A 25,358-nucleotide genomic window follows, 5' to 3' on the forward strand; every position below is an offset into this window, starting at 1 on the left:
ACTACTTGAGGATGACTGAGAAGAACCACCCAGGTGCTTCAGGCCTTCTTGCCAGTCAGAAGGGCAGCCCAACACAAGAGGGAGCACTGCAACAGGCCATTTCTCCTCAGAGAGGAGTGGTGTCCCAAGACAGGACTTGGGACAGCCTTAGGAGGCTTTGCCTGTGACACACTTCAGCACACTGAACACTGGTTGATGTTTTTATGAAGAGGAACTTTAACACTGAAAGAACATGGCAACAATTACAACGTTTAAAATACACACAGAAGAGTAGAAGTGCAATAAAGCAGATATGCAAAGCACGTTACCAAATGAATAACCCTTAGTTCTTCACTAATTTCTGCAGTACTTGCTTTCACATAACATGCAAAATTAAAAGTCTCATCTATTTATGAAAACTATCTTTCAAGCCTTCATTTTCCATCTATGGTTTACAGACAAAAATACATCTGGTCTATCTTAAAATGTGTGTAGTGGTTAATGAACTAGTTAAATCAACAGATAAGGCACTTGAAGCCAACAAAAAAAGACAAATTTAGCCAACTTTAAATCTGCTTTGTCTAATACACACAAAGTGGTAATGACTAACTGCTACTGCAGGGAAAAGAACGTATCCAGCTCCTCAACCCTACAATTTAGCCGTAGAGAGCACAATGCACATTCTTAAAAGCCACCGTTCCAAAAAAAAAAAAAAATGCTCTAGAAGGCAAATATAAGAATGCACAAGGCAAATATAAGAATCTTCATAGATTTTTCCCACATAAAACCACATATTTTTCTGATAAAAGAAACAGTCTTCTAGGTACCAGTACATTCCAAATAAAAAAGAGGAACCACTGCAATTCAAAACTATTTCTTAGAAATCTTTAATTGAACTTCATTTAATTAACATTTAAGGTTTGTTCATGCAAAGAATGGCATGGCAGTGTCACTTAAATGTGTTCCCATCTGAAAACAGATAAAACCTGCAGGCAATTAAAGAGAGTCAATAAGGTATTCATAAAGTATTTCAAATTGAGGTTTTAAATACCCAGGAGCCTACGATTCACCAGTGCAGGGTTTTTTGGGCAAAACCAGCACAACAAATTCCTGCTGCATAGGCTGCACCCTCCCCACCCTTTCCCTTCAAAATATTCTGGGGGGCTTTTATGTAGGGATCTCTGTCAGTTCATAGCACAGCCCAACACACGGCTACACAACCGAGGCTAGTAGAAACCAGGTGATAAAAATCTTGGTGTGGAGAACCCCCCGTCCTATCCAGTGTGACTTGAGGGCAGGCACAATGGATTAAGTCCATTCCCCTCCTCATGCTTAGTAACAGGAGCAATGAAATCAGCTAATGTCTATGCTAACCTGGGAAATCATCGTAAGCATGCAGCACTGAGAAACACTAGAACACAAACTGCATGGCTCCTAGCTCTTGAAGGCCAAAAAACCCTGCTGCTTATCCTTATGGTAACTCACATAGGGACCATCTAAATTTCACTGTGACAAATGTTTTCTACAACAAGAATTCATTGCACACTTGAAGAATTGATGCCAAGCATACTCACAATTCAGAGTAGGAAACCACGTGAAAGCGTTATTTCCTCCTAGAGGAATGAGAAATTATTCCCCCCAAAACAGAAACAATCTTCATTACACAACAAAAGTATGCTGTAAAACACATCTGCAACACCCAGTTTTAACTATCTGTGCTACAGAAGTACATAAGTGAAACTTTACCATAGAAGAGTAGCAGGAAGGCATACAAGAGGAAACAAGGTGCAGGTTACAACTTGAACCCCAGCATCCAGTTAGATGGAGCACGTGCGTTAAGCTATCCTATTTTAAATAGCCTACATGAGCAAAGTACAGAAAGACAACAAAAATTACGAGTTAACTCCTTCCCATGTTTGTGAAATGTCTTCTTCAACCACAAGATCACCTTTCTTCCAAATTCAAACCCCTCTTCAGAGGGCTTTCTCTGAAGCATTACGAAAAGAACCTGCCTACTGATAACGTGGTCATAAAATAAATGAAGAACCTCCTGTCCTTACAAAAACAGGAACTGGTATGTCATCAAAATTCAAAGTGACACTCCATCAATCTTTGCCTTATCTGCCCTTCTGGGTTGTATACTTTTGGGTGTGAGAGTACTCAACCATCCAAGAACACGCAGGTCTTTTGAACTTTAAACCATGGTTTACAAGGGCAAATACCTTGGGAAAAATGCTTCTTGAACAGGATTTGAATTGGAGTTAGGATTTGGAGTTATGCTCTACACTGTTAAGGTGTCGGAACAAGCAATAAGAAAACATAAAGAGCTGATACTTCCTAACACTTTCCCTGTGTCACATAAGCAAGCTCAACATGAGATGAGACCACCAGAAGGAGCTGCTGGAAACAACCTTCTCTGAAGTAATGCAAGATGAACAAGAAAACAGGTGTAAATGTAATGCCGAACCTGGGAATCCCACAAACCATCCTAATGGGAACTGGTTAAAGGCCTCAATTTATGGCACACCTGGCAAAAGAAAAACACACACACACCAAAATCCCACTGCCAAAACCTCCGTACTCCTACTCTTGACAGGACCGACGAAAAGGCTTAAGAATAGCATTTACTCACAGTCACAAATCCCTGGTTCTCCCTCCACTCCTCCAACACAGTGAGGTCAGACAACTGCAGTATAGGGATTGCTAAACGGGAATAATCCACAAAGCCTAAGTGATAGTAAACCTGCTGCCCTGCTCTCCATCCCACATCATGAGAGGTGTACACAGAATACAGCTATGCAAGTCTTTTCCTTGACCTTTGGAAATGTATTCACACATCTATTTGGGGAAGGGGATCAATGCTAGTGATGTAGAACATCAGGTTTACCTTTCAACATGGCCACCGAACCATGTGCAACCATAAGTGTTTTATGCGTGGTAAGAAACACAGGAGGTTTGGGGATTTTCCTTTTCCACAAACGCCTATTTCCTGACAGGTATTTATGTACTTGTGTCTGCACACACAATCTGGCTCCAAATCCAACCAGCACATAAAATTTTATTTTACAGAGTCCACAGGTCAGTAAAATTTACTTTTTCTACAGTGGAATACATTAAAGTAGACAAGAATAGTACAAAGGAAGCTTTTAAATTTACTATGCAGAAATAACTGCTTACGTTTGAGAAAAACAAAAGCCCTTTTCAAGTTACCTTAAGTTCTCCTTTTAAAAAAGGAATATATAACCCGTGGCAGAGTCTCAGAAGAGTGGGTGGTGTTAAGGAAAGCAAAAACAAGTCATCCTGTCAGAAAATAACAGCAGCCACAAGGAGAACAGGGCCTGAATGACATACCTCCATTTCTTTCTTTTTTGCACAATGACAATACATTAAAGACAGTAACTGTCGTGACCCAGTCTTGTTAAACATAAGTCAAGAAAAGGATGTCATGGACCCCAAAATTGTGAGATGAAGACAATACCTTCTCTTCTTCACTTGACAGCAAAACTAAGAGCTGTAAGACAATGGTTCCCTGAATGCTGGGCAGGCAGCCTTAACAGTTGCTTTAGCTTCACCTTTGGAGGAGAGCTGATGCACAATGTTGCCTTACCACTGAAGCCCAGCGGCAGCTCTCCGCAGCACAGTGAGACAAGAAGACCAACTGCAGTAGGGTTTCTTTCTTTCCAGCCAAAGCCACGGCCGGCTCAGTTCTCCAAAGACACACCAAGTTTTCAGAGGAAACAGTAGAGTCAAACAGACCTGACACTCCAAAAATGGAGGACAGTCTGGATTTTAAAACGTATTGACCTTTTGTATGAGAGTTATCTTCTTTTATTTCACTTAATAAGCTTTGATTTTTAATCCAGAAATATATACCAGAATAGCTACTCCTGAAAATAATCAGCTTCCCCAAGGACAGGCCTTAATTTCAACACTAGAAATACCACTGGAACTGCAAGCACTTAAAGAAAGCCATATACTAAGCTTCCAAATTGTACATAAAAATTAATTCACAAATACTAAGGTACTTGTCCTCATATGAACATTCATTTAACTTAATTTAAATTAATTCATTAATGAAATCATTAATTATACAAAATATGGAATTTTGCTTGAGAAAAGGCAAGTAGCTCCTCAAAGTTACCTTGTCAGTGAAACAGCTTACATTTTTAATAGCTCATACAAAGATGAGTGGTCCCAAAGATTACATAATTCTTGCTGCATTATGAAGATACTGTCTTTTGAACATTATACCAGATCTGTAAGAGATCACTGTCAGAGTCCTAATTCTATATATCATCATCATTATCAACCTCAGTTAACAGCAATACTCAAAACTCACTGTGGTTAAAGTACCATAGTTTTATGTACGTACTGTTTCTTTTTTTTTTTTTTTTTTTGGGGGGGGGGGGGGTACTTGATACATCTGACAATAACTATTATCATTTGCACTGAAATTCCTGTTTACAGGCAGTTTCTCATTGCCTGAAAATATGTTAAAAGAGAAAGCAGAAAAACTGGGTTTCAAGATTGTAAAGAAATGCTGAGCACTATTTAAAGATGAATCTTCAGAGGAATTCGGTCCAGTCAGCTTCCTTTACAGAAATCTGTACTGATTACTGATCAATGGACGTGAGCAGTTTTCTCAGTATGGAAAAACACAGGAATAACATCACATACTCTACCTCAGGGCACAGCTGTCAACTCAAGGAAACATCAACTACATTACGTACACCCTAAATACTTTAAGGGGTCATATGCAAGTGCTCCTTAAAAAATGGTGGGCCATATAGCTATGGGACCTCTCTCAGTATTCTTAGGAAAACACTTTTCTATAACATTTTGGCAAGGAAGTGACAAGTAATTAGTTTCCACTGGCACACCAGAACAGCAGCAGAGTAATATCTTCACTCTCCATGTTATGCCACCCCTCTTAGTTTTCCAGCCTGCCATCACCACCAAGCAAACAGGCCATGATTTCCCTTAAGTAGAACTCAATACAGCACATAAAATACCTAATACACTTGCTGAAATCACTTCGAGTCCAGCAAACACTAATTGCAATCAATTAGGTCACCCCTTTAACTATGTGTTCAAAGATTAAAGTTGCCATGTTAGTACATGTTCCCGAAACACTTTCATGTGCCTTGTCAAAAATTCAAAGTGTGCAACATGAAGTTTAATGCCAATTTACAGCTTTGCTTATCTAACATTACTTTTTGTGAGCTACTTCTAAGTGCTGGAACTCTTCTTGTGGTAATGCAAAGTATCCAAATGGGAAAGTACAATCAACTAAAATAATAATAATAAAAAAGCTTAGGACTGCTGCCCACTGTGAAAAGTATGATACAAACAACCTATACAACAACAACAAAGATTAAAATGTTCAAAGTTCCAAGAAACTGAACAGCGTGCATCACTGGGGGGAGAAATGCAGTCTACAAACAGAAAGGGAAGTCCTTAATAAGCCTTCCCATTCAAAACTAAGAATTTCTACTCTAAAACATCCTAGAAAGAACTGGACCACGGTAAAAAATAAAGCATGCTTCTCAAACACAAGAGTATGAATTATCAAATACTGTTTGCATGAGGAAAAGATAAACCAGAAACCAAATGTTCAAAACATCCGGGCACCTGCCATGCAGCCTGCAAAACCAAACACACCGCTTTGTGGGATGAACGTTCACTTGACAAAGAGAGAAATGGGACAGAAGTAAAATAATAGTCCAGATGAGCTGAATAAAAAATCATGAATATCCTCACTAAAAGAGATAAATCACTTCATTCTCTGAATTGTCAAATTCTCAAGGGTATTTTCAATTAAAAATATGCGCGCACACACACACACACACATATATATATATAAATAAATAAAGCAGGCCTACTGAGTTCAAAATTCCAAAACCTAGGAAAATAGTCCTCACTTCTGTTCAAGTGAAACCCCGATTTATAACTTAAAACGAGCATCTTGAAGTTACAGCACTTCACCTGAGAAGCATTTCCTTAAAATATACATGCTAGCTGCAACTCGTGGTGGCCTTCAAGTTTCAGGAAATCCTGAGAGAAAACACACCTTCCATATGGCCAAGAAAACTATCAACTGCTAGCATTTTACATGTCTCTACTAGAGACTAAGCAACCATTAAACACTAAGCAACTGTCGAAAGACCATAGAGTAAAACACTTCCCAAAAATCAGAAGTCTCAAAAGTAGTTTCCCTCTTTGCGCTAAGAAGTCACTTAAGAATCTGAATGCTTTGCCTGTAACTGAAATAAAATGTACTTATTTCTAAGTACAGTTTTATCTTAACTTTGAAAAAGCACACCCAAAGACTATTTAAACACTTTTACTGCAAAAGCTGCAAAACAATCAAGAGGTGAAGAAACTGCCAAAGTGATTAAGAACAGAAAGAGCTACATGGCAGGAAAAGGAAAAAAAAAAAAAAAAAAAAAAAAAAAAAGAGGCCACTAAAGACCTATACATAAATATGGAGAGTGAAGAAAGTACAATCGTATCACTACCCTATTAACAAGCACAGCGATTACTTGTTCATCAAATAACGTTTTTAAAACATCTGAGAGAAAATGGCTACTGTTTGTTATGAACTGAATTGTGTTTTCTAGGTGCAGGAGGACAATTTTCTAGCACAGGAGGTCCAGGCGGGCAGGTGCAGGTAGGAGGGATGCCGTGTGCAGGCAGCAGGCAGGCTGACAGCACACCGGGGAAGCCCCGGCAGAGACCCTGGGCTGCAGAAGGAGCACGCAGGAGCCTCCCTCCGCCACGTGCCCGTTCCCCGGGGAGCGAAAAATAAAACAAAATTTAAAAAAATGCAGAATTAGGGAGGGAATCGGAAGGGCCGCCACAGGGCGGGCGAGGCCGGGGGGGGCGGCGCAGCACCCCATCCCTCCCTTGCCGTACCTCATGCTGTAGGCGCCGGCTCCCAGCTCCTGCCCGATGCCGGAGAGGCTGGCGTCGAAGTCGTGCACCAGCCCGGACTCGATCGCCTCGTCCATCTTCAGCACCCACGCCATCTTCCGCCGCCTCGCAGGAGGGGCCGGACGGGGAGGGGCCGCCGGGGCACGGCGGGAGAGGGAAGGGAAAAGAAGGGACACGGAGAGGAAAGGGGAGACCCGCAACTGGCAGGGGCAGCGCGGGGGGACCGGGCTCAGCCCCTGGGGGGCCCCATCAGCATCCCCGGAGGGGCTGGGGGGCCGCCGGCCGCCGCCGCTTGTTCTTCCTCCTCCTCCTCCTCTTCCTCTTCCGCCTCGGCGCTGCTCGCCGCCGCCGCTTCGGCCGCCGCTCTAGCCCCGAGCCAGCTGAGCGGCGCCTTGCGCCGCATCATTCAGCGGGCAGGGAGAAGGAGGCGGCGGGGAGGCCCCCGCTTTGCTGCTGCTGCTGCTGCTGCTGCCGCCGCCGCCGCCGCCGCCCGACCGGGAACGGCTGCCCCTTTCCTCCGCCTCACGTTACGCCCGCCGCTCACGACAACATGGCAGCCACCGCCGCCAAGGAACGACCTCAGCTCCCCTCCGCCCGGCACCGCCCACTGGCCGGCTCTCGGCCAATCGGAAGAGGAAGGAGAGGGGAGAAGGGCGGTGCAGCCAACCCTAGGGGAGGTTTTGCGAGGAGGGGGGGGCCTCGGATGCGAAGCCCCGCCCTCCGTGCTGCGTAGGGAGAGGCACGCCGGGAGAGTGCTGGCGGAAGCGGAAAGGGGAGCGGGCAGGAAGGGGCGACAGGGCGGCCGTTAGCCTGTGGGGCTGGCCGCGCCCACTGCGGTCTGTGAGGTTGTTAGTGCAGTACCTGCAACGTGCTCAGTGGCAGTCATTGGTTTTCTGTTACCCTCGGGCCTTTGACTTGTTTCTTGGCCCGTATCCTTGGACTTAAGTCCCGTTTGTAGGTTTTCAGATGCATTAAGAGGCTGTTTTCTCTCCTTTAACAGGCTGAAACAAGTTAAAGCCTGGTGTGTTCAAGTAGCATTGAATTTCCCTTTCTGCAATGTGAATTTATTTTGTAAAAATATCTTGATTTTATGCTGCTTTTCTAGTTGATTATTTTATAGTCTCCAAGGAAAGAATCCTAGGGACAGCTAAGCTATTAATAAATAATTACAATTATATTGCCTAGCAGTTGGAGAATACAAGGAGGGATGCAAGGAAGAACAGGACAGACTAGTGGGTTATATTTTAATCATGTTCCCTCTGATCCTAAAATACTTGGTCCAATGAAGGGTGCTAATAGGGTGAATAACCCATAACTTTAGGTAAAGAAAGATCCTCTACAAAAAAAAAAAAAAATCGTATTTTAATCATTCAGAGGATTGTTTAAATAATTTTATGAGACATTTCATTCAAATGATTCACCTAGCAAGCAAAGTATAGAAAAGTTTTGAGACTATAAATTATATTTTTGAGACTATAAATTATATTTTGATCACATAGGAACATGCTGTAAATAAAATTGCATTTTTTTTCCAAAGCTACAAGACAGGAAGGCCCTAATTTCACTAGCAATAAAATGTTAGCTGTTATTCAAAATATTCATATGACAGCCTCAAAGATAAAGAGAAACATGCAGTCCATTATTTACGCTTTCTAAAGAGATTGGTAATTTAAGACTAAACTACCAGTTTCTGCAGAGAATTACCTCAAAGAAAGCTGTAGCGGCATGGGTGTCAGTCTCTTTTCCCAAGTACCAAGCAATAAGGTAAGAGGAAATGGCCTCAAGTTGTGTCAGAGGAGGTTTAGGTTGGATATTTCGAAATTTTTATTTACGGAAAGGGTTGTGAGACATTGGAACAGGCTGCCCAGGGAAGTGGTTGAGTCACCATCCCTGGAGGTCTTCAAGAACTGTGTAGATGTGGTGCTGAGGGACATGGTTTAGTGGTGGACTTGGCAGTGCTGGGTTAAAGGTTGGACTTGACTATATTAGAGATCTTTTCTAACCTAAATGATTTCCTGATTCTATGAAAATGGTACTGGTATTTTTGCTGCTGTAATTGATTTAAGTGTTCCCTGCCTGCTTCTGGGTAGATAAAACAGTTTGTCTGCACATAAGAAGCACATTCAAAAAAGGTACATTTATGAGAAGGGCACGAGCGGGTGCCAAAGTCTCTAACATAGGCAATAACTACCAAGCTACTACAGATTTTAGTCAGAATTGAAAATACTGAAAATATTGCTGGCAAAATACCTCTCTTAAGCCTGGCAAAAAGTCAGCAGTTATTTCTATGATGGATTTATTTTATTTTTTTATTTTTTTTTATTTCTGAAGGTGGGTAACAGGCCAAAAATAGCATAACTAATTCCAGTGACTGTTAAATTACCAAACTGGTAGTTGCTATTCAGTATGCAACAGTCGTGGCACAAGTTAGCTTAAATTCCTATCACTGAAGAATTGGACTTTTAATTGAGACCTCAAACCTTACCTTAGGCAGACATTTATAGACATAACATGGGCTTTAAAATCAAAGGTGGCGTACATAACACCAAAACCTACTTTTCTAAGTGATACAAAAGATATTGGGAGTTTGCAGAAAACCAAGAGCAGTGAACCTTCTGCTTCTGACAGTTGGAGATAAGTTAAGAGCAGGATCCAAGACCAGATAAACCAGATCCAGTTTGACCTATGCATAGCAAAAGTGGTTTATCTACTTACATTACATAGTAATGTAATTAAGCTACATAGTAGTTATAAGACATAAATTTATATGATTTTTTTTAATAGGTGTTGGTTTCTTCTGACACAAATTCCAATCTCCGCTGAGGATAACGTGAGCAGATACAGTAAGACCCATTCTCTTGCAGTTCAGCCTTCAAAAGTTTGCCCATAATAAGCCAACTGAGTGTTAGTATTTGTTATCCTTCATTATTTTAGGATGTAAAGTAACTTGTTCAATTAAATTATGAATATTGTAGTGCAAACATTATTTTTTTTAGCATTATTTCTATCCCTGGATTATTTACAAGTTTTCACTGGAGGTTTGTAGTCTATGTTTGTGGGTTTTGTTGCTTTTAAAGTACAGGCCTTTGATGTGTTTGATTTCTTTGGGGCAGATTCCTGGCTCAGTCCCTTTCTCAGATCATCTGCTGAGGATCAACCATGTGTACAAGCACCACTTCCCAGCCAGATCTAACCAACTCCAGCGTACAGAGTTGTAGCTACAGTGCAAATCAGCTCAGGTACTCAATTTAAATTTCTATGCAATTGACATGCAGCCTTCTCAGCTTTTGGCAAAAGAGTTTAAAATATCTTTAGACAGATAGCAAGTACAAACAAAAACCTCAAAAACATTTTTTCTATTCTTTTCACTTTAACTAGCCAACTAGTCTTGTGATTTCTTAATGCCTACAGTTGACATTCTGCATATTGTAGTATGAATGGTAGCTGCTTCCATAGCTTTTTCTTAATCCTAATCTTTCTGTTACTCTTCCCATAATTTCACTTTCAGGATAATTTCTTCCAAAACATTTATGTTGGCCTTATACTCAGGGTGAATAGAGTTCAAGATATTTTGAAGTCCAAGCAAATAAAGAAAACAGATGCCTACTGCCAAAGTAAAATTATTCTTTTTCTTTATAAGCAATAATCAGTCCTGACTGGGAAAATTAAGTTGTCACATAAAATCCCTATTCTGCAACACAAGCAACATAAACCCCATGTGCCTAACCTGTGAGACTCCACATGAACTTTTTTTGAGGATTAGATTGGAGAATTTGTGCCTTAATCATAAACGTATGCTCATCAGTAAGGCTGAGAGCAGAGGTTGTGGAACGGAAGACTCTGTATACCTTATAAAATAATACCGTTTTTTCCTCCTGATTCCTTCCCAAGCTTTGCCTGCATAAACATCATTCAAACCTTTTCCCATGCCTGGTGGAATGGTCTAAAACAGGACTTAAGCATTCTGAGATCTCAAATTGCTTATGTAACCCTTCAAGCAGGTTAAATCCACAAGCCTGACTTCTCATAAATGATATTCCATGTGGCCTTCCCATTCCATTTCTACACATCCCTATCACCATTTCAGTGGGACTTGCGACTTCAGAGCAAGTCTCTTTCTTAACACAAATGAGCTTCCTCAAAAAACTCTTCCAACTATGTTCCCAGGAAGGGCTTGATAGGAAGCTGTACCCTGAGCCCACACCCGCCAGTCGTACTTGAAGAACTGATATAACAGAGGGTAGGCGCGTACAAGCAGGAGCCAGATTATGCAAATATATCTGCGTAGATGTGTCTCAAGAATGGTTTTATTACTGGGATGTGGGAGAAGGCAGAGTGGGGAAGAAGGGATCCTGAGATGCTCCTTTCTCCATCTGCTCTCCACTAATACTGACCATCATGCTCGGCTCAAGTCAATTGCAGTTTCTGAGTAAACTTCACTGATGTCCAGATGTGGGACTGAAGCATGGCAGAGGATCTGATGGGACCAAACAACTTCATGGTTATGGCCAGATTGAAACCTAGTGCCTAAACAGGTTTTTATCCATTCTGCTTAAGGTCATCAGCCTCGAGGGCTAATCTTCTTAGTTCCTATACACAACCCATAATTTATGGAAGTATCCCTCCCTATGTTGTTTTTCAGTACAAAACACAGATGCACACTGCCACCCAAACCTACAGTTCAAATGTGTGTGGGAAGAGTAACTTCAGATGGACTTGGATGGCAGATCTTGAGATAAGCATGGTAGGGGGCAACAGAATCAAATACAGGGGGCAGCAACAAAGACAGACAAGGACACGGTGAAAATGGGCCCTAAGTGAATGAGGTTCTGAAAAAAGCAAGAGGAGACACCTCCTCTGTGCTGAACAGCACTGAAGAAGGGAGTGGGAATGGAGCTGTGAGTGGAGGTCCTCACTTACCCTTACTATGTGTCTCCTTTTACAGAGCTATGCATGTCACCTGCAAGCAGGACTCCATCAGGAAACTCCTGCACCTATTCTTCATTTCTGGTTTACTGTTCGAGTCAATAGAAACAGCACTATGTTTGCTACATATTTGTGTTAGCCAATCCAAATTTCACATCGCCCTGACCCTTCCACTGAAATGGACTAATTAGGTAAAATTCCACTGAAAAATGTCATTAGTTTAACATTTTTGTTTATCAGAACCCATGTATCACTTCATTTCCTTGCATTTTTAAAACAAAATTTGGCATATTTCTAACAAAAACATACTCCTCAACAATTCTACAAGACCAGAAGTAATACCATGATATGGTACTAGGCGTGAGACTACCAACAAGTAAATACCCATATCAAGGTAGATTATTAAATACTATCACGTTTACACACATTGTAATTAGTGAAAAAGTAATAAGCTAAAGTTTAATACAGAGAGTGAACCATGCTATAAATTGAAACTCAATTAACATCAAGATAGTATGGAATCTATGTATCTCTTGTCAAAGCATAATCATTTTTAATTATATGAAAAATTTTGAATAGTGTACACAAATAATATTTTAGTCATGAAGAGAAAGTAAGCTCATAGGGATATGCTCATGCAATAAGTTATATATTGCATCAGAATTTCAATGCAAAGTGTTTAACCAGTGTGTCTGGCCTGAGACTACAAGGGGCCCATATTCCTGATCCTGCATATCAATAGATATGCAGCTTCAATAGATAAAATGCATTTTTCAATGTAGATATGAACCACCAAGGTGCTAATAAATCTGTATGACTTCATACAGAGTTTTACCTTCAGACTACAAACGGAATTTGAAAGAGAAACATTTAACACATTTATGAATATCACATGAAGACATTTTGTTGCACATACATATGGTGGCAGAGTTGTGAAGATCATGAAGATGCAGTAAAGCAAATCTCCACTGTGGTGACTCCACTGCACAACCTTTTGTCAGTGGGTCTGTGACCGCCAACTCTGTTAGAAGGCTTGAACTTGTGAATTAGCAAAGGTTGTGTAGTCTACGTTATTGTGTGTTAGACCATTACAATTATTATCATTAAAGTCACCCCCCAATCATTTTTTTTCTTACCGCAGGTAGCTGCTGTTACTGGTGGGATACTGGTGATGGTGATAATGTTCAGGCTGGTTGTGCCAGAAAAGCATTTTGGGATGAGATGAGGCGTTGTGCTCAAAGAGATGGTCACTGCAGTGATGGGAAAAGAAAATAAATAAGCACATTCAAATTAAAGTTGCCGTTGGTTCCTCTCACACCTTTATATTTAGCGTCTGCCACCAAGTTTGCAGGTGTCACCCTCTCCAGAAGAGGCAGAGAGCTGAAGTCTTGCCTGGTTCCCACCTCCTCTCCTGCTCCCCAACCTTGCTGCCTTGTCAGCTGCTGCCCAGCTGCAGGGCTTTATTGCCAGCTGGTGTGACGTCGGGTGCAGCCCAGACTTGACCAGCATTGCCCTTTCTCTCCTCCCCTCTCCCACACAGTCACTGTGCAGAACTGCACATGACAGAGCCAGGAGAAAGAGCAATTCCGTAGCACTGCTGCCCTAGAGAGGCAGACAGCTTTCTCTTCACACAGTCCACGTGAAGCACACAAAAAACAGAATGTGTGTAGGCATGACTGGAGAAAAAAAATTAAGAAGGGGTAATATGCATTGATGTCTTTAAGACAAGCAAAATAGCTTTGCACCCATGTTTAGACTGTATCCCTTTTACCTTTTCATTCTGTACTTCTGTTCAAGTGCCAGATTACTACATAGTATACCTTATAGTTATTTTCTTGTCATTAAAAATATGAAATAAAAAACAACAAAACACTGTCAAACTGCAAGGAAAATATTTACTACAACTCCCCCTTCTTCCCCCAGCCACACACGCGCTCTGGGGAAAAATCATATTCAGATGCAAACCAGCTGCTTGGTGCATCCATGTCTCAGTGCCGTTTGCTTGCCCAGGTTTGCAGCTAGGATGGCAATATGAACTTTAAAACAAATGAAATAGTACCGATCCTGCTAAGACTTTGGCACTCAAAGTTAAGAGGGCACACATCCAAAAATCTCAGCTGAAGACAGTTACCTGCACAGGGTACCCACTCTGCTTGAAATAGAAAGGACTACTGAAAAATAGTAATAGTTTGCTGTTACTTTTTAACATCCCCCCCCCCCCCCCCCCCCCCCCAGCATTGCTTGGTCACTGCAGTTCATTCTATAAAAGATTCTTTAAGAAGTTATTGCAATATTGTAAAAACACTCAGATATGAAAATTAGTATAACAAGGAGCAAGGCTCTGGAGAAAAAAAATAAAAGGAATTATTAGAGTGCTAGCAATAAACAGCAGTTAAAATACTTCAGACAAATTAGTTATGTTTTTCCTCTTTTTGGTGGTAGTTGTTTGTTTTTTCATAATGAGGCAGTTCCCCCTTTTACCTTACCATTTTTATTCAACATCAAACAATGCAAACAAAATGCAAAGACAATAGAAGAGGAACTGTAAATACAGGAAGAGAAAGAAACAGTCACATGTGATGCTGTCTAGAAAAGATTACAAGAATTGTGACTACTGGCTTGGTGATTCTGAGATTATTCTCCTCCATGAGGAACGAAGGTACCTCAAGGAAGGCTCTCATGACACAGCTGTACTTGTGTACATGAGTTGATCTTTGATCCAGCAAGGATGAGAGCTGGATAAATATTTTTCAAGGTTAGTTTTTCCACTTACAACTCTGTGTGTGATTGAGCATCTTTGAACAAGATTAAATGGCTGCACAAACCCCTGTTTTCAGTGATTGCTTCTGCATTTTTTAATAATTAAATTTGATTTCAGAAACAGTAGATAAAGAATAGATATCCTGGTATTCAGTTTGCTTCGTCTGTCAGCAAGTTGTAAAACACAATCACTCTGTGTGTTACATGTGTACAGCACATTTTATTTGGAAGCCTCATTTCCCTGTGCACTGATTATTAGTAAGGATTACACATCCCAGAAACTGCATTCACAATCTTCCATTGGGGATGTCGTGAGCTTCCCATGACCTCTCACAAGAGGGCACCTGTTTTGTTCTGTGACTTGTATTTCTCTTGAAAGGAAAGAGTAGTAACAGGGGTTCTTCTTATCTTGAAGGGCTTTGAGTCCCTAGCAGGGTGGCTCCCACTTCTAACTGTACCCCAAAGGGCACGTGTGGCTTTGAATTATCAGGCACTTTATCCCCCAAAAATTAGTCTGTTGCTTTTTTGACAGATGTTGGTTTAGCAAAGTGCAGGTGGGAACACTGCAGTTTTGAGAAGTCTTTTTTGTGAAGTCCAGGAGAGAACTGTTGAAGAAAAGCAGCTAAGATTCCAGAACTAATCATAGCCTGCCTGTTTTATGTTTACAAATGTGTATGTTTACATACATGTATACTGAAAAACTGTGGTCCTGGTTTTGATCCTCAGCACAGTAGAATTTTTCTAGAATTTTAGAATATGAACTTATTTTGATATTTTCAAATAATAACACAAACACGACATATCAGGAGTCTTAGATCTGTACTTACCTCGACAGTCAGCCTGTTGTGGCTGAAAATAACTGACGCTGCAATGGGAGTCCAGGCTGGCAGGTGCAGATTAGGCTGCTGGCCTGGGTTTAGCCTGTCTGAGGGCAGACAGCAAGTAGGAGCTTAATCAGGAAAACAACACAGGAGCATCACAGCAAATGTGCCAATTCGGTCTCAGCTTCATTTGATTTTTCAACAGTTATGCTTATACTGACTAAAAATAACTGAACCACTGGTTCTATCTAAAGAAGCTGCTGTCTCAAGGAGAAGAGGTATTTATTAATAGAGGGTGTGTTGATTAAGAATATTCTGATCTTATGTACTGTGTCCAGCTTAGTTTCTAAGACCCTGCTTCTTCTAAAAGGTGGAAGTTCGAAGTCTGTGTTAAGGGTACCCCTCGTGGTGTGCAAACTATTTCAAACTTGTGCGTGGCTGCCACTACTGGCCATCGTACCCCACTGCAACCACTGCTCCTGATGGCGTAGAGGCAAAGCAAGACTGAAGCTTGTGGACTGTCATGCAAAACCACGTTGCTAATTCAGTAAGGTGACAGCTACACCAATCCATTTAATTGGAATTGCATCTTCTAATATTTAAAAGGCTTTATGGTGCAGTTGTACAAGTAGGCACATCAACAGTTTAAAAGGTGACTGTTGCAAGTTTCTTCTACTTTGCAGAAGCCACTACCATCATCCAGCTTTGGAAACACAAAAGTCATCCTTTCCTCAATCCTTGGTCATCAACAAATACAACTTAAACATTTTATCAGACAAGATGGCTTGGGTGGAGGTAGGTATTTGCCATTGCATATAAGCTCAACTTCCTGTATCTATCCCACCATGTCTTTTAAGACATCTTTGAGTCCATCTTCATCAATTCAATTGCAGGCATTCGTAGCTTGAAATACAAAATACATAAATACACACTAACACGGCAGCATGGTATCATCTATACGACACAGTGCCTGGAATTCAGAATACCTGGCTCAAATCAAGGTATATATCACCAGGTTACCTTCCTCTTTTGTAGAAAATTTGCTTTTCTCCCCCCACTACGGGTTGGCAAGGGGCTCAATTCTTCACTCATAGAAGCTTTGAGTTCCTTGTAAGGAAAGCACTAGACAGAACATGCAGAAAGGGTTAAGAAAATGTTACTATTAAAACTGAAATTAAACATCAAAAAAAAAAAATCCACACTCAGCAATTAGTACTTCTTCATGGTCTTGTATTTTGACTGATCTTCCTTGCAAGCAGTATACATAGGGGGTGAAACTTCAACTACAGTATAACTTCGTTTTTTTACATCAGGCTAACTTCCCACATTGTATTCAATTCTAGCATTTTGCTTTGTGAAGTACTGTGTATTCCCCACACCCACACCTGCTGCCCTTGATTAACCTCTAGACATAAAGAGGTATGTAGTTACCTAGTTGTGCAAGTTTGGGGACAAATAAGGTGAGTTTTTAGCATTGTACTGTTTATTATTAAGGGGTTATTTTTGTTTCTTGGTTTATAATCTGCCCCATAAGTACTAAACAGGTTTCAGCAAAGGAGCATTGTATACACAAACAACAAGAGACTATTTATTTAAAACATCTCTTGCTTCAAGGCTTGTGTATACCATGCAAGGTCCAACCTGAAATTTGAGGTGGGGAGGCTAATGTTTTACTAACAGGTGAATCTGTGCTGAAGTACTTCAACATATGGTGCCTGAAAACTTTTATTGGCTTTTTCCATGAGCAGCATCCAAATTGACATCTAAGTAGCAAATCAAATGATGCCTTAGTAATCTTTTTTTTTATAGAGCAATCGGTCTCCTCACTTAACTTTGTGACTACCCTTCTGAGAACTACAGCAAATGACAATATATATTAAAATTGTTTATATACACTGAATGTCATCCTTGATATTCGTTTTTGGCAAGTAAAAAAATATTCCACAGTCAACACTGCATGGAAAAATTCAATTCAACACTATGTAAAACATTGTAACCTCACAGACTACGGATATATTCTGAGGATTTTTTTTTTTTCAATAAAGTTTTTGCTGTCAAGTGATGATTTTTAGTTCTGCTCGAAATACTAGTATTTGGACTTGAAGACTGCTGTGGCAATGTCAGCTTGCTACATGATCTGACACCATGCACAGAAGAGATGGTTCAGCTCCTTCTAATTCCTAATGGACAGGATCTCTTCTACCTGAGGCATCTTTGGTACCCAGCCAGGTCTAACATTTTCTAGCAGTGTGCTACAAGCAATTTAAAACATGCTAATCTGCAATTGAAACAGACATATCCAGTTCCCCCACGGACATATATTTCAACTATTTAAACCAAGTTAAAATTAGTTTTTCCTCATCTTCCCTGATATTTTAACACATACTAGATATGCTTAGGCAAAGGATAGGAAAATGGTGGGGTTTTTTTAGCCCCCTTTACCCCTCATACAGGGGGTCACTCAAGGCCTGGAACATTCACCTTGGCCAACATCTCTGGCATAAGTTTCTGATCCCAGAGTGCTGCCAGAGAACCAGTCTGAGATCATTCCCCAGTCTGATTTGTCTACAACAGACTGGGGAGCTCCCACAGGGTAATCTTGGCTCTGCCACAGAGAGAGATGAACGGATGGAGAGGGAGTATCTACTAATCAGTCTAGCTGACTTTTGATGTCTGTCCGCTGCCTGATGTACATGTACATTTTTGTTTTTACTGGTATATATCCTCCTTGGCAAGACAGGGGCAACCTTTGAACCGATCTTCACACAGTCAACAGAGCTGACTGCAGTACTGATTTCAGTAGGAGTTTACAGAGGTACAAAGATTTCTGTTGGTGGACAAAACCAAGATCTAGAAAAGGAAGCAAACTAAAATGAAAGACTTATGAAACTTTGATGCCTAATATAAAGTTCAATTACCTTTCTACCTCCTGACAATGGTAACATGTCTGGATATCACATGTAGATAATGCTGTTTTTTCCATTGAAGAAAGGTACTTTCTATATATCTCTACCCAGCATTATTCCCAATCTTACTCCCTCAAAATACGCTTCATTAGGATCACTTGCAGCTACTTAAAATACATCATTAGTTTTATTTTTGATAGATACCATGCCATTCAAGACTGCTTGCCAAATAACATTTCAAAGTTTCCAAGAGTTACTGTTTAACAGCCATTTACAAATGGAGTTGTGATTGTGTCTGAGCACAAGTTCCCTAGTATGTAAGTTCTAAGTAAACATGCTCATTACCCTAAAATCCTATTGGTAAATGAAGCAACTTCAATAGTTGGGGGTAACCCAAGCTGCACTGTCTGGGAATCCTGAGGTCTTAAAATATACTTAAGTATACATGGGTAAACAAGACATATAGAAAAAAAGCAGATTAAGTTCAATTTTTTTTTCCACTTGCCAGACTACCACAACTTGCCAAACTTCCCAAATTTCTGAAAACCATCCACATTCTAACAACAGATTCACTTAAGAGAATATTTGTTATATAAGAGACAAATACTTAAAAGCACATGCTTCTACAAATGCAGAAGGCATGATTACAGAATTTAGATGGGAACAAAGTTAGAAGTTTTCTTTAGAGAACATAGTATGAATACTTTCATCTTATGTTGAAGTAGACAGCAACTGCAAAACTAATCAGTTTACCAGTTCAGTTGGGAAAAAGCATCAGTTTTATTTCTACAGATAATCCTTGCGTTCCCAAACTGCCAATCTATCCTCATCTTATTTTTACTGTATTCTATGCTTCTGTTTGCTAAATCTCAGCCTAGCAGAGCCAACCAAACCCTACTTTCTAACCCGTCACAGGGATTAACTGTAGCATAATTCACATTTATTCCTCTTTATCTTTTATGATTGTTTTCAAAGGGACAATGATATATTCACAATCTGAATTCTTTTGCTGACGATTGAACTGTGAGCGCCTCAGGCCTTAAATCTCTACAGGCTTTCTACATTGATGAGTTTGTGAATTTACTCAAACATTTAAACATTCATAGAAGACACTAAGAATATGCAAGTGTTTCACGATAAAAGTGTTTGTTCTTTTCACTCTGGAACTCAGACCACAAATAATAAACATGACTCAATCTGTTCCAGTCTTTATCTTTAAAAACAAACAAGCAACCAAACTCTGGAAAATTTACATGATCAATCCTCTTTCAATTTACATTTACTATCCCAATTTCAGCTGAACAGATGTTACCCAAAATTATCTAAAGCAAATGACATCCAAGTCCAAGACATTCAAGACATGCATTTCCTATCCTGATTCTGCATGCAGTTTTCTTTCCTTCTTCCTCTTTTTTCTTTTAAAGCCTGAAACCAGCCTTTAAGAATCATATTTCAGTATTCAAACCACTGCAATTACCTATCATTACAGAATATTAAGAAAGCCTTCCTGAAAAAGAACAATAGTAATTGTCCTCATTTTTTCACAGGTCTTTATGGTTTTTTTTTTGTTTGTTTTTTGTTTTTAAGATAAACCACCTCCAGTACAAACATAAGGCATGACTAATCATAGCTCAATTTTAATTTTAATTGAGCTATTGTCTATTTGGAGTATAAGAAATGAAGGCAAAAAGCAATGCAGTGAATCTGGTAACTGGCCGCAGTGGAGAACATTTTGTTGCAAATTCTTCTGGCTTCATGTAATACAAACATGTTCTATCCACATACAGCGGTCCCATCTTTGTTGGAAACAGAACTAGTCATATTGTAATTAAAATATTAATTTAAATATATTGCATTTAGATTTTCAGTACATGGGATATCACACTTAGAACATTTAAAGGTGTCTTAGAAGCATAACTGAGGGACAAACTTTGTGTAAATATCTCCTCTCCTCCCCCCGGAGCAAAATTTTTCAGTCATATGGGAAAAAAAAAAACATTTCTTTCTTACCAACATTTTTTTTACAGATAAAAAATTACGTTCATCCAGAATATATAAGGTATGTTTCAATAAACTTATTTTTCAGTATGAAATAACATCTTCAAAAAGATGACAGAGCAAAGTCATCTTGAAATGATCATTTGAAATAAATATTACCTACAGAAAAAGCAGGAATAATGTATGGGACTATTAAACTTAGAATGTGTAGGATTTTTTTAAATGTTCTTCTGTACAATCAAAATGTAAACTACAAGATCTTAAACTAAAAATATTTGACATATTAAAAAAATAAAATGCGAGCAATGCAATAGTGTACAAATAAATGAAATAGTACACAAGAAGCCTGCTGAAATGAAGGAAATGTGGTGTCCATTAAAGATAATATGCAACTTCCAAAAACCATTTTTGTCTAGCATACCTATATTCACACCGTGTTCTCAAATGCTAAGTCAATTTACTAACAGGTATCTAAAGGAACATCATTTGGACACACAAAACATGAAGATTATTATTTTTTTAAACCAATCTTGTTTCTGTCACCTTTATAATCTTTCTTATAGCATGTGATCAAATGAAACAGAAAACCAGAATGTATACATTGTTGTTTTTTTTTTTAAAGTCATGTTATGTACATTTTATTGCCAGTATATGCACAATGGTAAGCATAGAACTATAAATACACAATGCAATTAAACAGTAGAAAACAAGAAATGTTACACATAATAGAGGAAAGAAAGAGGAGATAACTATCTTCCTGATGTAGGTGTTAAAAAGGGCTAGTGATGACTTATGACAGTCTCGTTTTTCTCCGGTCTTTACATATATTTCTACAACTCTTCCTCCAAATAAATCTCTGCAATGGCATTGCTTCTTTAACAACATGTCAGCTTTTTCTATCAGATTCACTTCAATCTTAAGTGAAAACAATCTTTTGTGTAACTACAAGCATCTGACAATTTTTATTGTTTTGTTTTTCAGGGTACCTAGCAAATAAAGTGTATAATTATTTTAATATTTGGCTGCGTGTTGAAGAATAGAGTTTTGAATATGCATTAAGTGATCATTTGGGGGGAAAAAAAAAAAAAGAAAAGAAAATCTTCTGTAGATAGTTCTTCTACCAGGTGCTATATGCAGCAGCTCAGTCAAACATTAGTCACCCTGAAGAGGTAGAGAGAATTTTAGCCTAGTATAAATCATCATCCTTGGCACTACTATTTTCTCTCTTATCAGGATACACTTCCTACAACTAGATAACACAACAGTCAAAGGGAAAAAAAGCTAGGGAAAAAAGTTTCCACCATTCCTGGGAAGGGTACTGCTTCATCCCAGTTCTCAGTTAATTAACTTGTTGCTTATATCCAAGACAATAAAAAAAAAGAAAAAAAAAGACAATATTGAGGGACACATTTACTTGATCCTTGCTATCTTTCCATTATTAAGTTCATAAATACAAAGAACCATTATTCACAATAAACTAACTCTTTTTCAAAAATGGAAAAACAAACCCTGGAAACGTTTCCACACCTTAATCCAGATGGGTCTTGAGGATGCTATTCAAGAAAACCATGCAAATAGTTTGGTGCAGCTTTCCCACCTCATCCAAAATATATAATTTTTAAAATTAGAAGGTGGCAAGATCCATAGCATTTGTGACTATTCCCCCTCCCCTCTTTTTAAATTCCCACCTATTTAAATTCAATGCAGAAAATTTTGGTGCTTTTAGGAAGATAACAAATAAATAGTCCTCTGCACTGTTGTCATAAAATCCCATGTGAGTTATAATACAAGACTACTGGTTCCAGCAATTAGGTTGAAAGGAAACATTCTAGTGATAAATACATACTGAGCATGCTTGGGCAGAGCACTCCATTCTGAAGCATCCTGCTTGAAGAACGAAAGGTGACAAGGATGGTTCACGTCCATCAAGTGACCATTAACTCCGCTGCTAAAAAGTGGACTGCCACACTATCACCAGGTCGGCAGTGCTACCCTGAAAGGGCTGTCTTCCACACTAAGAGGTACTGGTTGTACCAGCCCTCTGCTGCGCACACTAAATTCTTATTTATGCAACAAACATACAACCAATGAACAACATCACTTTTACAGAACTGGATCAAGCCAGCTTTTTTATGGGCGTATTTCTCAATCTCCAGAATATCCTGAACAAGCTGTAAATAAGATGATGAACCACCAACAGTGACCGAGTCTCACTGCAGTTCAGACTAGTTCTGCCTTGTTTCACATCACTTGTTGTTTCTAGTGAAGGACATAATACTCAAACAAAATAGCAATAAAAACAATGTTATCTGCAGCTGAGTAAAAGCAACGGAACTTATATTTTAACTTCTGAAGCTTAAAGCATACCTGTTTAATTAGGGTAAAAAAATGTTTTTAATACAGTAACACTGGCAAAAGTTAATGGGAAGACACAGAGGATTGTGAACAGGATAAATGATGGATTAGATTATTTATAAATTTTATTTTGCTTTGATCAACGGATGTTAATACTGTTTTTTCCTTGGATTTGGAATAATTCTATTGCAACAGTCACATGCAAGCTGAACACAGCCAATGGTTAAAGAAAAAAAAAGGGAGGAAAATGAGAAAAAAAAGAAGGGTTCCAAACGTTCTGTGTAAGAATTTTCCTTGCACTTGAAGAGGGCCTGGCCCTTGCTTTAAGAGACCCGGTTAACTCCTGTCAGTTTCATTAGCTTTGTCCAGACATATCTGCTGTTGCATCCCCTGGTCCAGAGCCTGTTTGTGCACGCTTGATGTAAAGGTTCAGTAATTTCATCTGCAAATTTAAGCCAGAAATTTGCTTTAGTTAGTATTTACAAACTGTACATACTACAGGAATGACACACCAAAGTAAACATTAAACCATTTTTTCCTGAAAGCAAAATTTTATGTTACATAATTAACTGGAAGGTAACATACTTAACAATAAAAATATTAAACACAGCAAAATTTCTCACAAGGAAACAGGTCAAGCATCATTAGGGATGTAAAGAAAGTGATCTAAGGTAGCTAAACTAAAATGGGTGGATTATTTTCCCTGAATTACGATGCTGTTCTGAAATAAAGGAGGAAAAAAACCCTACCTTAAGCGAATGTTGAGGTTTTAAGCCTCTAGTTACATTTGATTTTTTTGTACCTACTAAAGCTTCTAATACTGCCTAGAAATACATTCAGTGCCATCACTGCCAGACAGTATTCTTAAGATGCAACTGTCTTATTCAAAGATATACAAAATTAATTGTCCTGTGTTATTCCCAAGGACAGATTTCCAACACACCTGTTTGCATGTAAACAACAGTATGTACAAGATGTCAATAAAACCCTAACCTTCCTGAACCAAAAAGGAAGGGAGGGTCTCCCCCGCCCCCAAATTAGTGATACTGAAAGGTCTAATGAAAGCAAAACAGTAAGGAGGGAAAATAAACTGTGGAATATAACATCTGCATATGACATTTAATGCTTTCCAACTGCATAAAAATATGACAAGAAACACAGGTAGAAAAACCTATTATCACTATTTCAGAATAAGAAGTCTGACAGTGTATTCAAGAATGTTCAAAATATTAAAAATGTATTTTTTAATTTTTTTCAGCCACTGACAGTACGCAACTAGATCCACTAAATAGCAGCAAGAAACAATTTATTATTTTTCATATTGCTGAAGTTTGTGCAAGTCCCTAAGTATTTACAGATCTATGGATTCTTAGTTTTGAACCTTTTATGCCAAAGTTACATCAATCTTCTGAGAGTTTCATAAGCCTTATAGTTTCATTCTTTTCATTCTACATACTTTTATGAAACTTTCTGGTAATTGCAATGGAAATGCAAATGTGTACATGCAATTATCATCCACGATATGTTTAATTGTAATCTTTTACTTACTTTACTGCCAGTGAGTTGACTGAGATGTGGTTTTAGTTCATCACCAATTACTGCATGAATGGCAACAAGGCAGAAAACACATGCCTTACGAACACTACTCTCTGAATTATCATAGCCCTAGAAAGCAATAAAATTAACATTAATAGCTTATCAGTTAATGATTAAAAAGGCTCAGAAAGCTGTTTACTTCTTCTTATAATAAATACATTAAAATCTACATTAAGTGAATGTTAAAGTAGCCCAATGAAGCATTCCAAGAAAAAAAAAAAGCAAATACAGAGCATGTACTTAAAAGGAAGGCTGTTTTGAGAGTTACTTTCCATACTGAAAAAACCTTACACATTCTTGTTCATAATTTATGTTGAAAACAGAGCTGCTGTCATGCTCTGGGTTGAAATGCATTAAGGAAGAACACAAGGAGAACTGTTCTAGATTACACATGTTTATTTAAAGCAGAAGACTATTAAACCTAGCACTTTCATACTCTGAAACAAGCTAATTCTTAGCAGGGAAAGATTCTTTTCTTAATTCCCAGCCTGTTATTTAATGCTTTTTGTTTCTCATGTCTGTCTCACACCCCCTTCTCAGAAGGCCCCTGCTCTGCCTCTACCTTCCTGCAGATGTGTGACTTGACCACATGCATTAAAGACAGAAATCTGCAGAACACAGCTGTCAAATTCTGAAAAGTCTTCATCCAGCACATGTAAATTAATGTATTTTGTCTTGTTATAAGGTGGGATATAATTAAAAATGGACAAAGAAACAGAAACCTCTGATATCCTTCTCATCTTATTAAACTTACCCCAGTTAACTGCTTTTTTCCACTTGCCTCCCCCAAATCCCAGGTTATAAAACCCTACAGTTATATATACATACAACATGTCCAATTTCAGAACAAACAATTAGAACTTGCAGAAGATGTTTTGTTGTTGCCACCTGTATCTTACAACTGAAAGGCTCTATCGAGCTTAACTATAACCACTACTTTATACTGTACCTAGATTTTGAGTCCTAACAACAATTACAATTCAACTAGTTGACAATCACAGAGATTGTTCCCACTGAGTTATTTTGGGTCAAAGCAGCCATCAGCTAAGACAAATAAAAAATCCTTCATGAGAGCCAGGCGGTA

General features: G+C 39.0%; 2 protein-coding genes and 2 long non-coding RNA genes across 58 annotated transcripts in view; 2 read left to right on the forward strand and 2 right to left on the reverse strand.

The window, feature by feature from the left end:
* Positions 1–7,118, reverse strand: part of UBP1 (upstream binding protein 1) — a 38,761-nt gene extending 31,643 nt beyond the window's left edge. For all 6 annotated transcript variants that reach the window (XM_040546854.1, XM_040546853.1, XM_040546852.1 and 3 more), the window contains exon 1: positions 6,895–7,118. In XM_040546854.1, coding sequence (XP_040402788.1) covers positions 6,895–7,007 — 113 coding nt within the window. In that variant the 5' untranslated portion in view covers positions 7,008–7,118. The remainder of the gene's footprint in view (positions 1–6,894) is intronic.
* Positions 1–15,211, forward strand: part of LOC121064803 — a 30,035-nt gene extending 14,824 nt beyond the window's left edge. Inside the window, exons 5-6 of the long non-coding RNA XR_005816697.1 lie at positions 3,721–3,724; positions 15,200–15,211. This is a non-coding gene — a long non-coding RNA (uncharacterized LOC121064803). The remainder of the gene's footprint in view (positions 1–3,720; positions 3,725–15,199) is intronic.
* On the forward strand, positions 8,130–13,128 carry LOC121064799. The gene is made up of 5 exons (XR_005816693.1): positions 8,130–8,676; positions 9,697–9,755; positions 10,026–10,151; positions 11,858–12,029; positions 12,980–13,128. It is a non-coding gene; the product is annotated as an uncharacterized LOC121064799 (long non-coding RNA).
* A 5,719-nt stretch (positions 15,212–20,930) lies between the features above and the next one.
* CLASP2 (cytoplasmic linker associated protein 2) overlaps positions 20,931–25,358 on the reverse strand; it is a 142,270-nt gene continuing 137,842 nt past the window's right edge. For all 50 annotated transcript variants that reach the window (XM_040546832.1, XM_040546827.1, XM_040546821.1 and 47 more), the window contains 2 exons: positions 24,227–24,343; positions 20,931–23,120 (listed from right to left, as the gene is read on the reverse strand). In XM_040546832.1, coding sequence (XP_040402766.1) covers positions 23,034–23,120; positions 24,227–24,343 — 204 coding nt within the window. In that variant the 3' untranslated portion in view covers positions 20,931–23,033. The remainder of the gene's footprint in view (positions 23,121–24,226; positions 24,344–25,358) is intronic.

The sequence above is a fragment of the Cygnus olor genome, chromosome 2, assembly GCF_009769625.2.
Source record: "Cygnus olor isolate bCygOlo1 chromosome 2, bCygOlo1.pri.v2, whole genome shotgun sequence".
In the NCBI taxonomy this organism is placed as follows: Eukaryota; Metazoa; Chordata; class Aves; order Anseriformes; family Anatidae; genus Cygnus; species Cygnus olor.